Genomic DNA, 15662 nt, shown 5'->3' with positions numbered 1-15662 from the left:
AGGGCTAAAGGAGGATTTTTCAAGTCTGGCTAGTGTGTCACGAGGGTCCCCAATAGGGTTCTTCAATCCCGCCATCCCGACCGGAATTTTCCTTCAATCCCTCAATCCCGGCGGTTTCTACCGGCTAATCCCGATCCCGGTCATATTTTTTTAATTCCTTACCTCAGCAAAAATGATCCTTGAAGCTCCGTTTCAGATTCCAAGGCTGCAAATAACTAACGGGCAGTCGCCGGTCACGTTGACCGGTCCTACATGCTTTTGCTCGGACACTACCCGTTTTTGGCCGGTCAAATTTTAACAGTCGGAACTCTTGCGATAGTGAACCCAGATTGCACAGTAATCCTTTTACAACTAAAGAACAACTGAATCCAAGTCGGTCTGGCAATGAAAATTACAAGTTAATAATTTTACTACTCTTTACTGCAGATGCAGCCAAACAAACTCTCTTTTTATATATCTTGACTTTTTTTGTTTTCATTACAACTCAGAGCCCTTTTTTTTTTAAAGTTACAGTTGTGAATGTGTGTTAGAGTAAAAGAGTTGTCGGATTCTCCAGGTTTTGGGCCTTTTGCTCGCTTTTTGCACTTTGCAACAAATGCTATTTGAATTATTCTCGATGCAGCGAGATTATTCTTCGTGAGGGTGCTCAGTTTGTGATCACTTAATCAAACAATCAATCACTTTATTTAAGAGTAAATTATGGTATCTAGCCAAAGGTAAAACCCTCTACTAACTGGGAACACTTCAATAAAGCAAATAAAATAACGGAATACACGATGATTTGCGGTGGCGACAGGACTTGATGACATCGTGGAAATTTGCGACTGCCGGGAATTTCTAGACCACTAATTTGTCTACTTTTATATTGGTTTTTTTTTCTTTCGGAAACATTACTGTTGTCCCTTATGATTATCAAACAGTTAAAAATCAAAATTTCTTTGAACGAATCGGTAAAGGACCGGACAAGATGTCCGGCAATACAAGGATTTGTCCGGTCAGTACCCAATTTTGACCGGACATTGTCCGTTGACCGACCGTTATTTGCAGCCCTGGATTCCCTCACAGCAAACGCAAGCACTGACTATTACGTTGAATTAGCTGTATCTCTCTGCACTAAAACGATGATCTAGTTAATTTGTTTTTCATGACTGGTTTTAAACGAGTTTCGTCAGTCAATGAGTCATTTTTATGGTTTTTATAGCTGGTTTTTTACTTGGGTTTTTTCTTTTTTTCTGTTTTGCCTCTTTTGTTCGATAACACCTGCCCCCCAGATCACTTCGATCCCTGAAAAAAGTGTCTCTCGGAGATGATAGTGATCAATGAAGAGCATTAAGGGTACATATGATCACGAAGTACCACGGCAAATTCACTGTTCACTACACACATGGCAAGTCACCGTCAATCGCAATTCAGAAGACAGTTTGCTCATTCATAATTTTCAGCCATGGCAACGACCGTCTGGAAATTCCATAAATCGAGTACAATTGTGCTCAACAGATACTGAAACATATATTCTTTTCGACCCCAGTTTAACCAGTGCTACATGTTCCGGCTCAAAATGCCGTAATCACCAGTAACCAAAGCGTACTATAAGAGGTTGAAATAAGAGCCTGTATGGATTTCAATTTCGAACGAAAACTATTTCTGTTTTCCTTTGAAAAGCTACGATAAAGTTCGAACTTCTCTAAGTGGTGTCCTTTTTATGTCGCCGAAATGCTTCTGTAAACCATTTGAGCGATTTTGACGAGTATAAAGAGTACGCGTCACTGTATTGTAGCTCTCAAAGGAAAAACAGAGAAAGTTTAAATTTTAAATCCATACAAACTCTTATAGTAAGCTTTGGTCACCTGCGGCTAAATTAATGCGAAATATTTATTTGATGATTGCTATCATCTAGGAGCTTCTTTAGAAATTCGCTGCAATTAAACTATAATTCTGCTATTGAAGCGAACAGTTCTTCCGAAACTAGAAACCGTTCTAAGCAAAAAAGTTGCCTCGCGATCCAACGACGGAATTCCACCAACATCATCGTTGGCCTCTTCCTTACTAATAGACTCGTCTTCCAAATCTTCGCTACTGCTTGAATCGTACTCCAGTATGCCGTCTTCCTCGTCTGCTTCCGCGGCTTCGTTTCTCCGTTGTTCCCCGAGGCGTTCAAGGGAGACTGACTCACCCGGTCGCACCTCTCTCTGGTAGAGGTAGGAAGGCAGGGTTCCGGCGCTTGCCATTGTTGTCTCTTGTCTGACAGAGGGCTGACGCACTGCAGCACCAAACGTTTGCGCCCAGTCCCACATAACTTGTACACACTGTGGTGTCATTGGTACAGCTGGCAATGGTTGTATAACAGGCATGGCTGACAGAAACATGGCGCGTTCAGACACAGGATACCAAGACTTTGGATTGGTAAAATAGATCACCGCCCAATGGATCGTTCTCTTGATACTTTCTGTGGCTGCATTTTCAAAGTTTCTTGCATAATCCAGCACTATTTATAGCTTGCAAAAAGGGCCGCCTCTCGTCGCTTTCGGCTACTGGGGACGTTTAACAAATAAAAACGCATAACTTAGAACCTTTCAATAGCGAATGCCGGAAGGATTATAAGAAGCGGCTGTATTTAGAAGAAAACATTAATCAACCAAATAAAAACCCTCAAAATTAAACAGAAACAAACAAGCATGGTCTGCAGTGAAAAGTCTGGTTACTGTGGTCATTGGTTTGTCTGGAAACGTGATGGAAACATGATGCTACGCGAAATTTCCCTTTACTCATTACTGATATTAATAGATCATAAAAAAGCGTCGTTTTTCATAGTCGAAGTTCTCGCAATTCATTATCGTCATTCGCAATGTAACAGTTCCAAAAGTCTAAATTAGTAAAGGCAAGAAACAGAACTTACCTAACTGTTTCCCGGACGGACTTTAATGTCTTCTCCTTCCGTGGAAGTTGTGCCCGAAATTTCTCGTTACGAAGAAACGAATTTCCGCTCTTCCCCTTCTCATAAAACAAAGCTACGCAGCTAATAACATCGACAACATCATTGTCGATGTTAACCAACATCGCTAGGGCGCGTTAAACTACGCAAACGATAACTTAGCTAGTCTCCCTCGCGTCGAATATCCCACGCGCACCGATCAGGATCTGTATAAACTTGACACTAGAAATATCACGGTCAACAAATAACAAAGGTCACAAAGACATTGTCAAATTGGATTCTCATTACGGCCAAGGTGTCCAAGGTTCACGAAAATGGTCCACAGATCACCATAGGGGTCACAGAGCAGCGTGGTAGGGTCGTGGAAAACGTGGATGTCAACTAGGTCATTGTTCGGCTATTTCCAACCATTTCCAACGTTAATGAGATGAGCTAGCTAAGATGACAGCTTGATTTTCTTTGCATATTTCAGACTCTGAAATTCCCGAATCTCGGTTTCTTTAAAGCGACATTTCCCTATTCCCGCCTGTTAAAATGACCAAATCCCGTGTCCCGGTCATAAATGCAATCCCGAATCTCGTCCCACTTTTCCTTCAAAATCTCGAATCCCGGCCTTCAAATAAGCCAAATCCCGGATCCCGAAAAACCTATTGGGGACCCTCTGTCACCGAGATCCCAAGAAAAACCAGGGTGTTGAAATTGATTAATTTGCGTAGATTCTATGCACCAAAACCAAACATTTAAAATAGCTATATCAACGTGCCCAGGATGTTCACATCCTAATGTTTTTTTGAAATTTACCTTTGTTGGTAAACCTTTTTAAAAGTGCTAAACAAGCCATATTCAAACATCTGTTGTGTTCAGAGAAAACGTTGATCATTTTTTTTCTGGGTTATTACGAGTGCAATTGGGACAGTTCAGTTGGCCTTAATTGAGTCGAAAAGAATTTATTCACAAGGAATGTGACATAGCAGATTGTTAATAACGCAAAGCCTTGAACTGGCATGGCCGGCTCTAAAACTTCGAATTCCAAGAACTGGGCTTTTAAAATATGTAGCTCCGCTCTTTCAGTGACATACTATCTCAAATACAAATTGCCAGACTTCAGGTTCATCTACGAAATTCAGGTTATTTAAGTAATGTTATTCATGTTGTCTTGATAGATTCTCTTCTTTCTTTAAGCTAAGATGCAGACCAAATACTTATCACGACTCTTTTTTGATGGGGTGGATGAACGGATGCGTTACCCAGAATGTTCCGAAGATCAACAACTGCACGTGTCAGACATCTATTGGTAGCTTTTACAGCCCGTGGCCCTTCAGAGGAATAGAAAAGCCATTGTATGTCAAGTTTTTTCCATTACTTTCGATCGTGTTTCTTTTAAGAGAAAATGAGACGATGTTTGTTACGGGATGTTCATCTTTCTTATCAGAGATAAAATCGAACAAAATCGGTCATAATCATGGACAATGGCTTTCATGAGTTTGTGAACAGTTCACAAGCTGATCGCACAAAATTCATTTATTTGCACGGCGATCCGTCCGTTACTGAGGTGTTGCTCTGTCCAATATTCTGTCCAAAACGAGGCGGGGAGGAAGAAGGCTTCCTAATAGTCATGCAATGTCCCTCTGTCAATAAAAGAGATAATAGAGAATGATGAAAACAACCTGGCATGCCTCCGAATGAGAGGTTGGTTTAAGTATAGACCTCCCTCCTAAATAAAAGCATTGTACATGTGTTCTTATAATTAATTTTTTTGTCTGGACAATAGCTTCTTTGATGTTCCTGGAAAGCTTAAGTGTTTGCATGATTACAATCCTTGTACTTCTATGACATTTGGACAAGATGATCCACATGCCACAAAAATATGTTATGATATCGGAGTCATGAAGTTCATCACTCATCCTTTAATTTCTAAACTTTAACAGTGTTATGTTGTCATTGTTTTCGTTCTGTTATGTTAATATTTTCTTGTTTCAGCAAGTCAGCAATGCTGAGTTAATGTTTTGTAAATTTTTGTTTTGAGTATAATTTGCTGATTTTTCTTTCACATCTACGCATCTTTTACAGAAATTCTAATTTGAAACTACAGAAAACTAATTGTTATTATTGAACTTTAACTAGAAATGTAAATATCCTGAAGTATAAAAACCGCGTTATTACCTTCAAGTTGGTGCGCAGAATGGGGTCAGATGTGCAGTAAACGGAGAAGGACAGATTGAGCTGGTGTAGAAAACAAAGTAGGTATTGTTTGCTAAAAATGCAAGCCTTCTCTTGTGTTTAAATTTTCGGTGAGGCGCCATTTTATAAATTTCCTTGTTAAAGCCTGAGGTTGCTACATGATCAGCCAACTTACCAGGCCCCCCTTTTTTTTTAATCGAATGAGGTAACTTGTGATCGAAACATCTTCTTCTAGCGTTTAAAATCTCTGACATGAATTTTCCATTACCAATTTAATAGAAAAAAATGCAAGATTAAAGAGTAATTAACATTTACACGTATCATTGCAGCGAAAGCTCAATCAGCACTACACATTCAAAGGTACAGCTTTTTTGTGACGAGACCACTCAATATCCAAGCTTCGAACCCAAGGATGAAGATAAATATGTTAGTAAGACTTGCCATTGTTGGTTACTGGTAACTGTTCTTTTTTTTTGTTTTCGTTCTTGTTTGCTTATACTTTGAAAAGGGATGTAACCCTCTCTTCTTGCCTTTTATTGGGGGAAGGGGAAGGAGGGGTAGAGTTTTTAAGACGATTCTGGTTGACTATTGAACTCCAGGAAATTTGACAACTAGAAAAGAAACTGAACCTTGATGCGCTAACAAATTCTAACGTGGAAATCACGAACAAATTAGAATCATAAAATTCACAAAAATAATAATTCAAGTGTTTTAAAATGATATGTAATTTTTACCATTGAACTTTACTTTTCTTGAAGAGATGAAAGCCAGAGATTCGACAGCCAGTAAGAGAGTATCCACTTCATTTCGGCTAATCATGATCATGGTGATTTCGCAGTAATTTTAAACATGCACGAAAACAAAAAGTTTTGGAATGAAGTCCATGACCAAATATTAAGTAAACTTTTGTAGTTGCGAAAGCCTCTCGCCAGAATATCGAGTGACATGATTTTAGGTATCTTAAAGGAGAGGGATGTGCTATATACTTACCTTAGGCAACGTTCTTGTGAAGTTGCCGGTGCAAAGAAACAAAAACATATTTTAGCCACTTTAAAGGGTTTTTTCTAAACTAAAATTAGAACTCCGAAGTATATATTTTTTTAAATCTAATAATGTTAAGTTGTTTAGGAAAAATGGAGAATGTTTGTGAAAGCTAATCTTAGAATCAATTAAGTTCACGATTTTGTGAACTTGATGAGCTTCATTTGGTACAATAATTTATATACTGATTTACTTCTTGTAATTGGATAAGTGCTTTGTAAACCATTTTCTGATTTAAGTTAGTTTTCTAACCCAATTTTTATTTCATATATTAATAATATTAATATTGTTAGTATATAATTGTTGTTGTGTTGCTTTTTTACTTCTTGTAATGGAGCAATAGCTTTGTGAACTGACCATCAGCAGTCATGTTGTTAATTAAATGTCCTTATTGTAAAGTTAATATAAAAACGATGTAAAATCGCGGTTAAAAAGTCGCACTGACCATTATCTTCACCAGTGGTTTCATGTTATCCCGCTCCACAGATATTCACCATAAAAACCAAGTGTACTTGTCCAGATCAATGTTGGCCTCCTGTGCCTGAGCCAACAACACCTTAGCCTGAGCCTTCTACACCTACTAGTGTTGTTCCAGGCCCAAAGACTGTAATTCCAACGCCAACTTCAAATTCAGCAATACCTATTCCTAAAGGTAATTACTAAGATTTTTGGAGTTAGTGCACGAAGAGTTCTTTAAAATGTCTCTCCCCAAAAAACTGACTACATTGTCAGGGAGAAAGGAGAGGGAGAGAGGGAAGAGGATGGGGGAGAGGATTTTGTTTGGAAAGCAGCTATATGAACAGATTATGTCATTGTCCATAAATCTAGAAAACAAAAATCAAAGATAAAAATTTTGCTATGTTGGCGCTTGTCAATCTTCACGAGAAAGATCACATTATTTTCGTGTAACATTTGACGAATATAAGCTTTAGGCACCATTTAAATGATATACCGTCAATTCAGTCAGACTTGGGATGCTCTTAGTGGTACGGAGAATATGTTCATGGTCAGTTACACTATTATTTTTATTTTGTCAGTAAGTCATCGATCTTGTGCTTACTGCAGCAAAGAGAAACCTCAACAATCAACTTAGTCGCAGACACGCCACCACCTCAAAGCCACCATTGGAGTTTTGTGGGAAAGGCCTACGTATTTTCACCGGAATCGAAAAAACTTTTTTTGATTGAATTCGCGCTAGTTGCAGTTAAAACCTCAATTGCACATGTGCTCTACCATATATTAAAACATTTATAAATTTGAGGAAAAGTCTCTACGCCTTCGAAATTTCGATCTGAATTGAATAAAAACGTGTTTTAAATTTCAGATTAAAAGTCGTTTAAGTGGAAACTGTACATCTTAAACCCGAGTCTTGCAGTAATTCTCGTCATCATGATTTGTTGTTGTTGGTGCCTGTGGAGGCATAAAGCTACTGTTAAAGAGGCCCTGAGGTACAGATGCTGCCACTGCTGTGGGAAGTGCCAGAAACCACTCACAGAGGTAGATAGCGACGAAGTTGGAAATAAGGAGGAAGCTAAACTTATCAAAAACAAACCGAAAGATAAGGCTGTTGAACACAAGGATTTTGAAGGAAAAAAGAAACTGGTCGAGCCAGTTCAAGAGGAAGACATGGGAGACAAGACTCAAACTGTTGGAAATGATAACGTTTTATCACTATTCTTGTAAAAAAATCAAACCTCTAGATCAGGTGTGGGGTCGTCATCTTGATCAAAATGTGATCGTACCTATTGGTAATTCGCACATCAAAGTTCCTCCCTCAAAACAAATTGCGCCCGGTATCATATTGAACAGTTTTTGCACGAGTGCGTGTTGGGTGTGAGATGATAGATATCCAACGAGGACCGTAGGTAGGGCCCAGTTGGCTAAAATTATTTCATATCGAAAGGCGCAAGTGGATTAATTTTAATATTAAACACCCTAAAAGATAAATATAGATAAATTTTACCGACTTTATAAATTTCTTTTAGCTTGGTTTTAATCAAAATTTTGAGCTGACGCTTAACTTACCAAATTTGTCAGTAGAGCATGGTATAGTGGCTTACAACCCATGTGGACTAAGTCAACGAAACATCTTGAATTGCATTGTCAAAGAATGATCCGGTTTTCAGTAAAAGTTTTAAACACACGACCTTTGCCATTCATTACTTGAAAAGGAACTTTAATATTTTTTAGAGGGTGTATGTAATGATGCAACAGCTATCAATAAAATTGTCACCAGTATTATCTTGTGCACTATTTATATTTCCTTTTTCGGTGATATCTGATAATTAAAAATAATTAACAACTTTTGACCGAAGTGATTATGGCTAGTGGTGGATATTTACTGAGCAGTAAGGCGGCACGGTAAATATCCACCGCTAGCCATCGACGACGCTGAAATATATATTTGTTTAATTATATACTAAAACAGTAAGGTTCCATAGCACAAAAATGGTGAATAGTGATGGATAGTAATCCTGAGCAATTAATAACACCACTTGAGGTGAGGTGAAGTAGCTGTTTCACACAGAAACTGAAAAAACAATTTTTTCTTCTGTCAATATATCAATATATCAATTTTGTCTATTCGGCAGCTTGGAGGTCATGTAATGGAGCCGGAAGCAAGTAAAACTAAATCAGAAGCCCTCCTAAGAAATCCCGGCGGGCCATTGGAAGAACCGTCCTTGGAAATATGATTTTTTAATTTGTACTCTTGCATCATGTTGGCACCAGGTTCCTAGTTAATCCAAGTGATTGTTCCGGCACATTACACTTGAAGATGAGAAACCGCACCAGAGCGCAACGATGTAACAGATGAACGACTGTTAGCAAGGTACTCACGCTTGACAGTTTTGCGCCAAAATATTTTTGTTTTTCAAAGGAACGAAATATTTCAACATGATCGTGCTACTTGCCTGTACTTACAAAATTTAGAATTTCCCCTCACACAAGCCCACTACCGCTTTTTCTCGAAATATATACAATGATCTTTTTGTCACGTTGGCAAATTAAAAGTTTCAGATTACATACATGAAAATTGTTTGGTGATCAAAGCATATTCATTTTTTTTCCTTTCAATTTAAGATCTAATCTGGCAAAAAATTGTAGATTGTCCTAGTCGAACTACATAAGACAACTGTAATTTCGATTTCGTATGTTAGGGGCGAAATGGATCAACTTAGCGAGCTAACTAAAATTGCCCTCTATCGGAGCGGTGTCAATTATTGTTCTCGGAAATACGGAAAGACAATCTTTGTACCGTGACACTCTTCATTTGGAGAAACGAGTAACATATCAACTTATGCTCAACCTGAAAGAAAGCTTTATAGATCTAATCGGACAGCACACCAAGCATCGAAAGTTAAACGGAGGTGAGAATGGCTTCATTCTAATTTTCAAGTTCTCTTATCATTCATGATCACGATTTTTGAAAATACGTGTTTGTACCTGCGTTAATGGGACCATTCACCTCTCATTTCATTGAGCGGCGAAGAGGCGATGTATGTAAAGATGCATAAATACAATAATGGCGTAGATACTTGTGATATTAATTTTGGTTTCACAGCGTGAAAATATCAATCGTAGAGTACTGAAGGCAAGGGCCACTGAGATGCAAGAATTTTGATTCATTTTGATCTTAAAGAATCCCGGAAAGCTTTTGTGCTGGAGGCGATCGATTTCAGAGCTCGGAGACGAATAATGCAAAGTTTTGACGGTGATTGCAGCCACGGCATCGCTGAACCGTTAAAATGGATACTTGCTCCATTGCCTCCTAAAAGACATCAGTGGAGTTTACTAAGAGCGAATTGACGTATGCGGATGCTATCAGAAATAAGACAGTATGCTGCATCTTCTCTGCACTTCAATTCGTTCATCCGATTGTTTTGCCCTTTTCATTTGCCTGTTCAGAAAGTGGGTGTCTTAAAGTAACTATGTAGTCTCTTAAAAATGTCGGTACTCCTCTTTTCCTCCTTCATGTACATCTTGCCTATGTATTGTATATGTTTTAGCGTGAAAATCGCCGTCGTGCTTTCATGCATAAGTCAGTGACAGTTCATATAATTGTTGCTGTGGCTGTAGGAAAGTTTTCTTCTGAAGTAACATTTCATAATAAGTTATGTTTTGGCTAAAATCTTGTAAAGATTTAGGATTTTAGATTTTGATGCTTTCATACACTGTAATGTGGTAAAGGTATTGAAATTATTTTCATACTGCTGTTTCTAGGTACTCAGGACAAAATGACCTTTTCTTCCTTGGTATCTACATCAGTGATACTGTATGTTATCATTTCATATATGTCCGGAATATGTTTTGCGTATCGCTGGAAGGCTTCACCAGACAACTGTACATGTATCCGCACTGGCCTTTCAACTTACAGCTTGTTTTCTCTTCGAGGACAAAGGTAATTCATTAATTAAATAAACATTTAAGTAAGACTAGTCATTAACTTAAGATAACCACCACAGGAAAACTTAACAAATTCGTTTTTCCTTCCTTTCTTCAATATTTATCCCAGGTTAGTTCAAAGAAATCTACATACCACCTAAAAAAAGTAAAGAGGTTCTTCGTGTTGGGTGGTGAGAGATTAAGAAGGCTTAATCGTCTGACAATAAATATAAGTAAGGGCTAAATACAAAATCACCATACTTCTACATTTATCAATGATTAAGAAACAGTATTACGGTATATCTTCACCGCATCCGGCTGTCGCACCTCAGTTAAATACCTGAGGATTGCAAATTGCCCGGCGATAATTGTTCACCAGTATGGTGGGAGGAAGTATAAAGATGTCACGAAAACATTTCGAGGAGGGATGCTAATAGCTACTGCTTGGACAAAATTTGGATCTCTATCAATCAACGTCTATCAAGGACCTAACTTATGTTTTCTAAAGTTATAAATACTTAATAAATTTACTTTACGAAACGTAGCTTAACATTCATTTTGATTGTCATGCCCCAGTACTTAAAGGAGAACCGCTCCAATAAACAGATCTAGATAGATCGCATTTATCTCAATAAATTGGAATCATTTTGGGACCTAACAACATGATGGTTTTGTATACACTCAATAATAGGCTATGCCTTAAATGGTGTTATTTGCTTTGCTTTTAAATAGAATTTATGGGTCAGGATCTCGCCAACACCCAAGTTACACCTACACCTTCATGCCTTGTGTGCCGGACAATTTGCATTCCCGTGTGGGAAATTGCACAAACGTGGCAGTAAGTAGTTCGTTATTTGTGGCTTCAAATTGTTGTCCTTTCATTCACAACACTTAGAAAATATCGGGACCCTAACGATCCATGAAGATCACCGATCACTTCACGTGCACCTCCGCCAATGTAATCTATTGCGCAACTTGCACTTATTGCAAAAATATTAACATCGGCGAAACAGGCAGAAGACTAGGTGACCGATTCCGAGAACCCCTTCGCGACGTGGAGAGGAATGACAAGGACACATCGAAACCAGTCGCTAGACATTTTAATTTTCCTAATCATTCTTAGCAACATATGGCAATCTGCGGTCTTTCCCTACACTTAGGTAGCACGGAAAGCTGTAAAACTCTTGAACAAAAGCTCATCTTTAAAACCGGCAGTCTAAATCCCATAGTTATCAACGAACGCTTTTCATTCCACTAATTTATTCTTGTTTTTCTCGTTGCCATGTTCCCACCAATCACGTAGCTCTATTTTCTGCCTTTAAAAGCACACACAACCCACAATTCCTCTATTCGCTCCGACCAAGGGCTAACGCTCGAAACGTCAGCTTCTATAATCGTAACGGTGGCCAATTTACCATTTCAACTTTGTTGATATATTCAAATTATTTGTTGCTTCAGACAGTCTAAACTCAATTCTGTGAATTGCCATCAATGCAGATTATTTCCCTTCGTTCTCAAAGAAAGCGAAACGCCGGAATTTCGGAGTCCATATCAATTTGACAAAGGATCACAGATTAACACTTTTGTGCGGTGTGTTGCCTAGTCATAGACCCTAAGTGATCCTCTAAAGTTCGAATTGTTAATCCCCACTCTATCTGCTACACATTTCCTTGTAAACTAGTAACCAGAATTTGGTGTTGGATCGAAATAACTTCAAACTGATAGGTATGAGTATTCTCATTACCTGATAGCTGGATGATGTATGGACGTTATAGTGGGAAGTTACATGTCAATCACTTTGGGGAGTTAAGGGCTTTGCAAAGTTCAATGTCTTCAGATATTCTTAGACTTGTTCCGCTGCACCCGCTTTAACATTCATGGGAAAGGAACTTTCACTGCAATTTTAGGGATTTTTAAAATTAATTACGGCATATGCGGACCTAACAGTACCTAGTTTGCGAGACATTATTGTTCTTATCATAGAACTAAGGCTTAATTCGACTTTTAGGCAAGTTACTCAAACGTGTAACAAAAACATAAGTAAGGGACTATTTGCTGTTCTAGCTTATTGATCACAAAGTTATGTAAAGTCTTTATTCAATTGCAGCTGTGTAGATACGACACGAATCGAGTTCCACCTGTGTTCATAGACTTGGGTGAACAAGGACATGTTATTTGCGAAGAAACGAATGAATACAAATTTGCATTAATGTATCCTTTAAAGTGAGTGTAGTCTTGTTTTTAATTTAGTCGACTCAACTTCCCTTTCCTTCCTCTCGTTTTAATTTTCTTCTTTAGGTGCGGTCGACGATGCAACATTTGCACTTGCTTGTTGAGGTGTAATTGAGGAAATTCCACAAACAAATTCGTAGACGGAATTTTACCCTAAGAAACATGGAACTAGATCGATGTTTTGGGGAAAAAGGAAAAGCCCAAAATTTGTACACAGTTTTGGCAAGGTTTTCTTAAATTCGTCACATCGAGTACACCGTCTCAGAAATTCTAATTAAAATGACACAGTTGAAATAAAAGCGACATGAATGGTTTTGTTTTGTTTACTCTCGGTGATTTCGAGTGATTGCTTAAGTTTGGTAAAAAACTAGATATCGATTTCAGGACAAAAGTATATCTTTAAGATCTACAGGCCTTATCGTCGAATCCACAGGTTCGAACAGAGTCAGTGCCACCGTCACATTACTATATTTTGTATTTCCTTCTTGAAGGGATGAAACAAGACCAAGATATAACCTGTCCAAAGTCGTTTGGCTAAATACCTGGAGTTTTAATGCAGTTGGTGATCCATCATTTTCCTTTTTTCAGGAAGGGCTCTCACTCAATAAGTCACTCCAAGGTTGTTGTCGAATGCGATAATGATCCTCACGCAAAACCTGTGTTAAATCTCATAAGCGAGGACAATTTGGTAAGACACTGAATCCGAACGATTCTAAATAGTTTCGAAAGTAATCCATTATTGCTTAGGTCTTGCTTTCAGTTCGCTTTGTAATCGTTCTGGAAAACTCTCACCACCATCTAGTCGGTTTAATCAGATGAAAAAACCAAAATCAATTTTGATCCAGTCACCTGCGCTTTCCCACGCTATAAGCAATGTAGTGTTCTTAATTTTGAGTCCTTAACTGCCCTTTGGTATAGAAACGATTTTCTGTAATCTCTGGATGTTTTGATTACTTTGGTTTTTGGTTTAAGGCACTCATTCGCTCTTCTATAGACATTTCATCGTTTCGTCGTTTATTTGTGCATCTGATTTAGAAGTCTTGACTTAATGTAGCTACCAAAACGGAGAAAAAAAAAATCAACGTCCCTTCAGGAAAGGAATATATTATCCTGAGCACAATATGTTTCACCTCTAGAACTCCTTGGAAATGACCCAATTGAAATAAAATCGACGTCGTAGTTTCTTTGAGCGATTACATAGGTTATTTAAAGACAATAACTCTTTGTAGGCTTGGACAAAAATGTATTGTAAAGATTTACAGGTCTTATCATGGAAATGAATTAAGATAGTCTTGTTTCCTAGATATTCAGCTTGAAGACCTTTTGTGGTTGTCCAGATCAACGTTTATCACCTGAGACTAATAAAACAGCAACATTCGATGATATTGTTGCGCCGACTCGGTTAACCTCAACTTCAACCAAGGCGAGACCAAAATCCACACCTGGAGGTAAATGTTCAGTATGTTATTATGTTGCAGATCCAGTTTTGACAAAACTGAGCCTCCAAGTTCCTGGACAGGTGTAATCATTTGTGCCAAATTTCGTTAATTTGTCTATAATTATGCAAGAATGTGTTTTTCTTTTAGGATCTTCATTGAGTTTAGTTACCCTGGCCCTCCACATATTGGTACCATGTCTTGGAACATTTTTCCTCATCTTGATCTTTTTATGCTTGTGGTGGCATCATGTTACTATCAAGAATGCTCTGATGCGCCTCATATGCTGCCAATGTTGTGATGGCTATGATGCCTTAGAACGAGAGGGACGAATTGAACGTGTAACAGAAAGCAGTCGTCTTCTCAGGAACCAGCAGAGCTACAGTGCTGTTGGAGAAGAAGATTCCGTAGCAAAGGGCCCAGAAGAGGGAGTCGCTAAGCAGCACTTTGAATTGATTCGAAAGGACAACAAAGCCGCTGTCGTATAATTAAAATCAAATTTAAGGTAAAGCACCTTCTAAGACTCGGTTAAAACCAGTTTTTGCCATTTCGAAGTATATTTGCACTGATCCTAGAAAATTTAAAAAGCGTATCACGATTTCTTGTTAGTTTCTATACTCACCAATTTGCGGTATGTTTTAATTGTAAGAGCCCAATGATAGTTATTGACTCAATTTCATCACCATTTTAAAAAGGATACAAATGTTTACAGATATCCACTCTGAGACAATTATTTTGTACCCTTTAAGTTTTCGAAAGGAGATAGCTTAATTTTTGCTCTGGAAAAGGTCGCAATTTCATAACTTGCAAAATAATTACAAAATAAAAAAAATAGATTTCTTGAAGTGATTTTCTTTTAGATATCTCGATTTGAGACCCTTTTGGATTATGTAGTTTTAAGACAAAAGATGTAATAGGAAGGTACGATTGGATGCAAAGCATCTATGAAACCAGGTCGACGGCACCCCTAGTGTGCGTGATTCAAAATATGACCCCTATCAGTGTCAATGGGTGGTAAATCAGATAACAATGATTTGTTACGCGTGATAATGAGCGTTAAAAAAAGAAAAAAAATCGTCTTGTTTGTGCTTGCAAAATTCCAAAGAGTTGATGATTTGCAAAACCTTCTAATGATCTGGACAGGAACACCCTATTGCTGGGGTGCGGCCGACGAGTTATTCTGACATTCCTCAATAATATCTCTCAATGAATTTAAAGTTATCGAATTACATTTATGAAACGATAAATGAAAAAATTATCTGTGGGCTGGGCGTCACTCCGGTTTGTCATAGTTGATGACTGAGGAGCATGTTCAAAATTTGGTTCAAAGTTCCAATCATTTTTCCCATTGCTTAGCCGACTATCAGCTGTGAAACTTTTAAGTTAAGATCTGTCATTAACGTCCATCCATAAAGAAGAGCTTGAAGATGCAAAGAATCGATGTCAAATAAATGTGC

The 15662-nt window shown here is 38.1% G+C and overlaps 1 protein-coding gene across 3 annotated transcripts; it reads left to right on the top strand.

Annotated features, from left to right (window-relative positions):
- Positions 1–2476: 2476 nt before the first annotated feature.
- On the top strand, positions 2477–15050 carry LOC111325283 (uncharacterized). Of its 3 annotated transcripts, none has more exons than XM_088730645.1 (11): positions 2477–4272; positions 5057–5172; positions 5443–5539; positions 6641–6806; positions 8746–8984; positions 10376–10553; positions 11270–11375; positions 12645–12760; positions 13358–13457; positions 14073–14217; positions 14356–15050. In XM_088730645.1, the coding sequence occupies exons 6-11, from the start codon at positions 10390–10392 to the stop codon at positions 14691–14693; spliced, it is 969 nt and encodes a 322-aa protein (XP_088586771.1). In that variant the 5' UTR covers positions 2477–4272; positions 5057–5172; positions 5443–5539; positions 6641–6806; positions 8746–8984; positions 10376–10389; the 3' UTR covers positions 14694–15050. The 3 variants fall into 3 exon arrangements, with proteins under 3 accessions (XP_088586771.1, XP_088586769.1, XP_088586770.1); XM_088730643.1 differs by having other exon boundaries at positions 8746–9522; XM_088730644.1 differs by having other exon boundaries at positions 8746–10063.
- The last annotated feature ends 612 nt before the right edge of the window (positions 15051–15662 follow it).

The sequence above is a fragment of the Stylophora pistillata genome, chromosome 8, assembly GCF_964205215.1.
Source record: "Stylophora pistillata chromosome 8, jaStyPist1.2, whole genome shotgun sequence".
In the NCBI taxonomy this organism is placed as follows: domain Eukaryota; kingdom Metazoa; phylum Cnidaria; class Anthozoa; order Scleractinia; family Pocilloporidae; genus Stylophora; species Stylophora pistillata.
The sequence above is the reverse complement of the archived record's forward strand: the minus strand, read 5'-3'. Positions and strand labels throughout refer to the sequence as shown.

Excerpts from the sequence above, each read along its gene's own strand:
- LOC111325283 (XM_088730643.1), top strand. The coding sequence starts at position 9,453 with ATGCTCAACCTGAAAGAAAGCTTTATAGATCTAATCGGACAGCACACC. Across the intron at positions 11,376-12,644 it reads GAAATTGCACAAACGTGGCA|CTGTGTAGATACGACACGAA; the intron begins GTAAGTAGTTCG and ends ATTCAATTGCAG. Across the intron at positions 13,458-14,072 it reads TCATAAGCGAGGACAATTTG|ATATTCAGCTTGAAGACCTT; the intron begins GTAAGACACTGA and ends CTTGTTTCCTAG.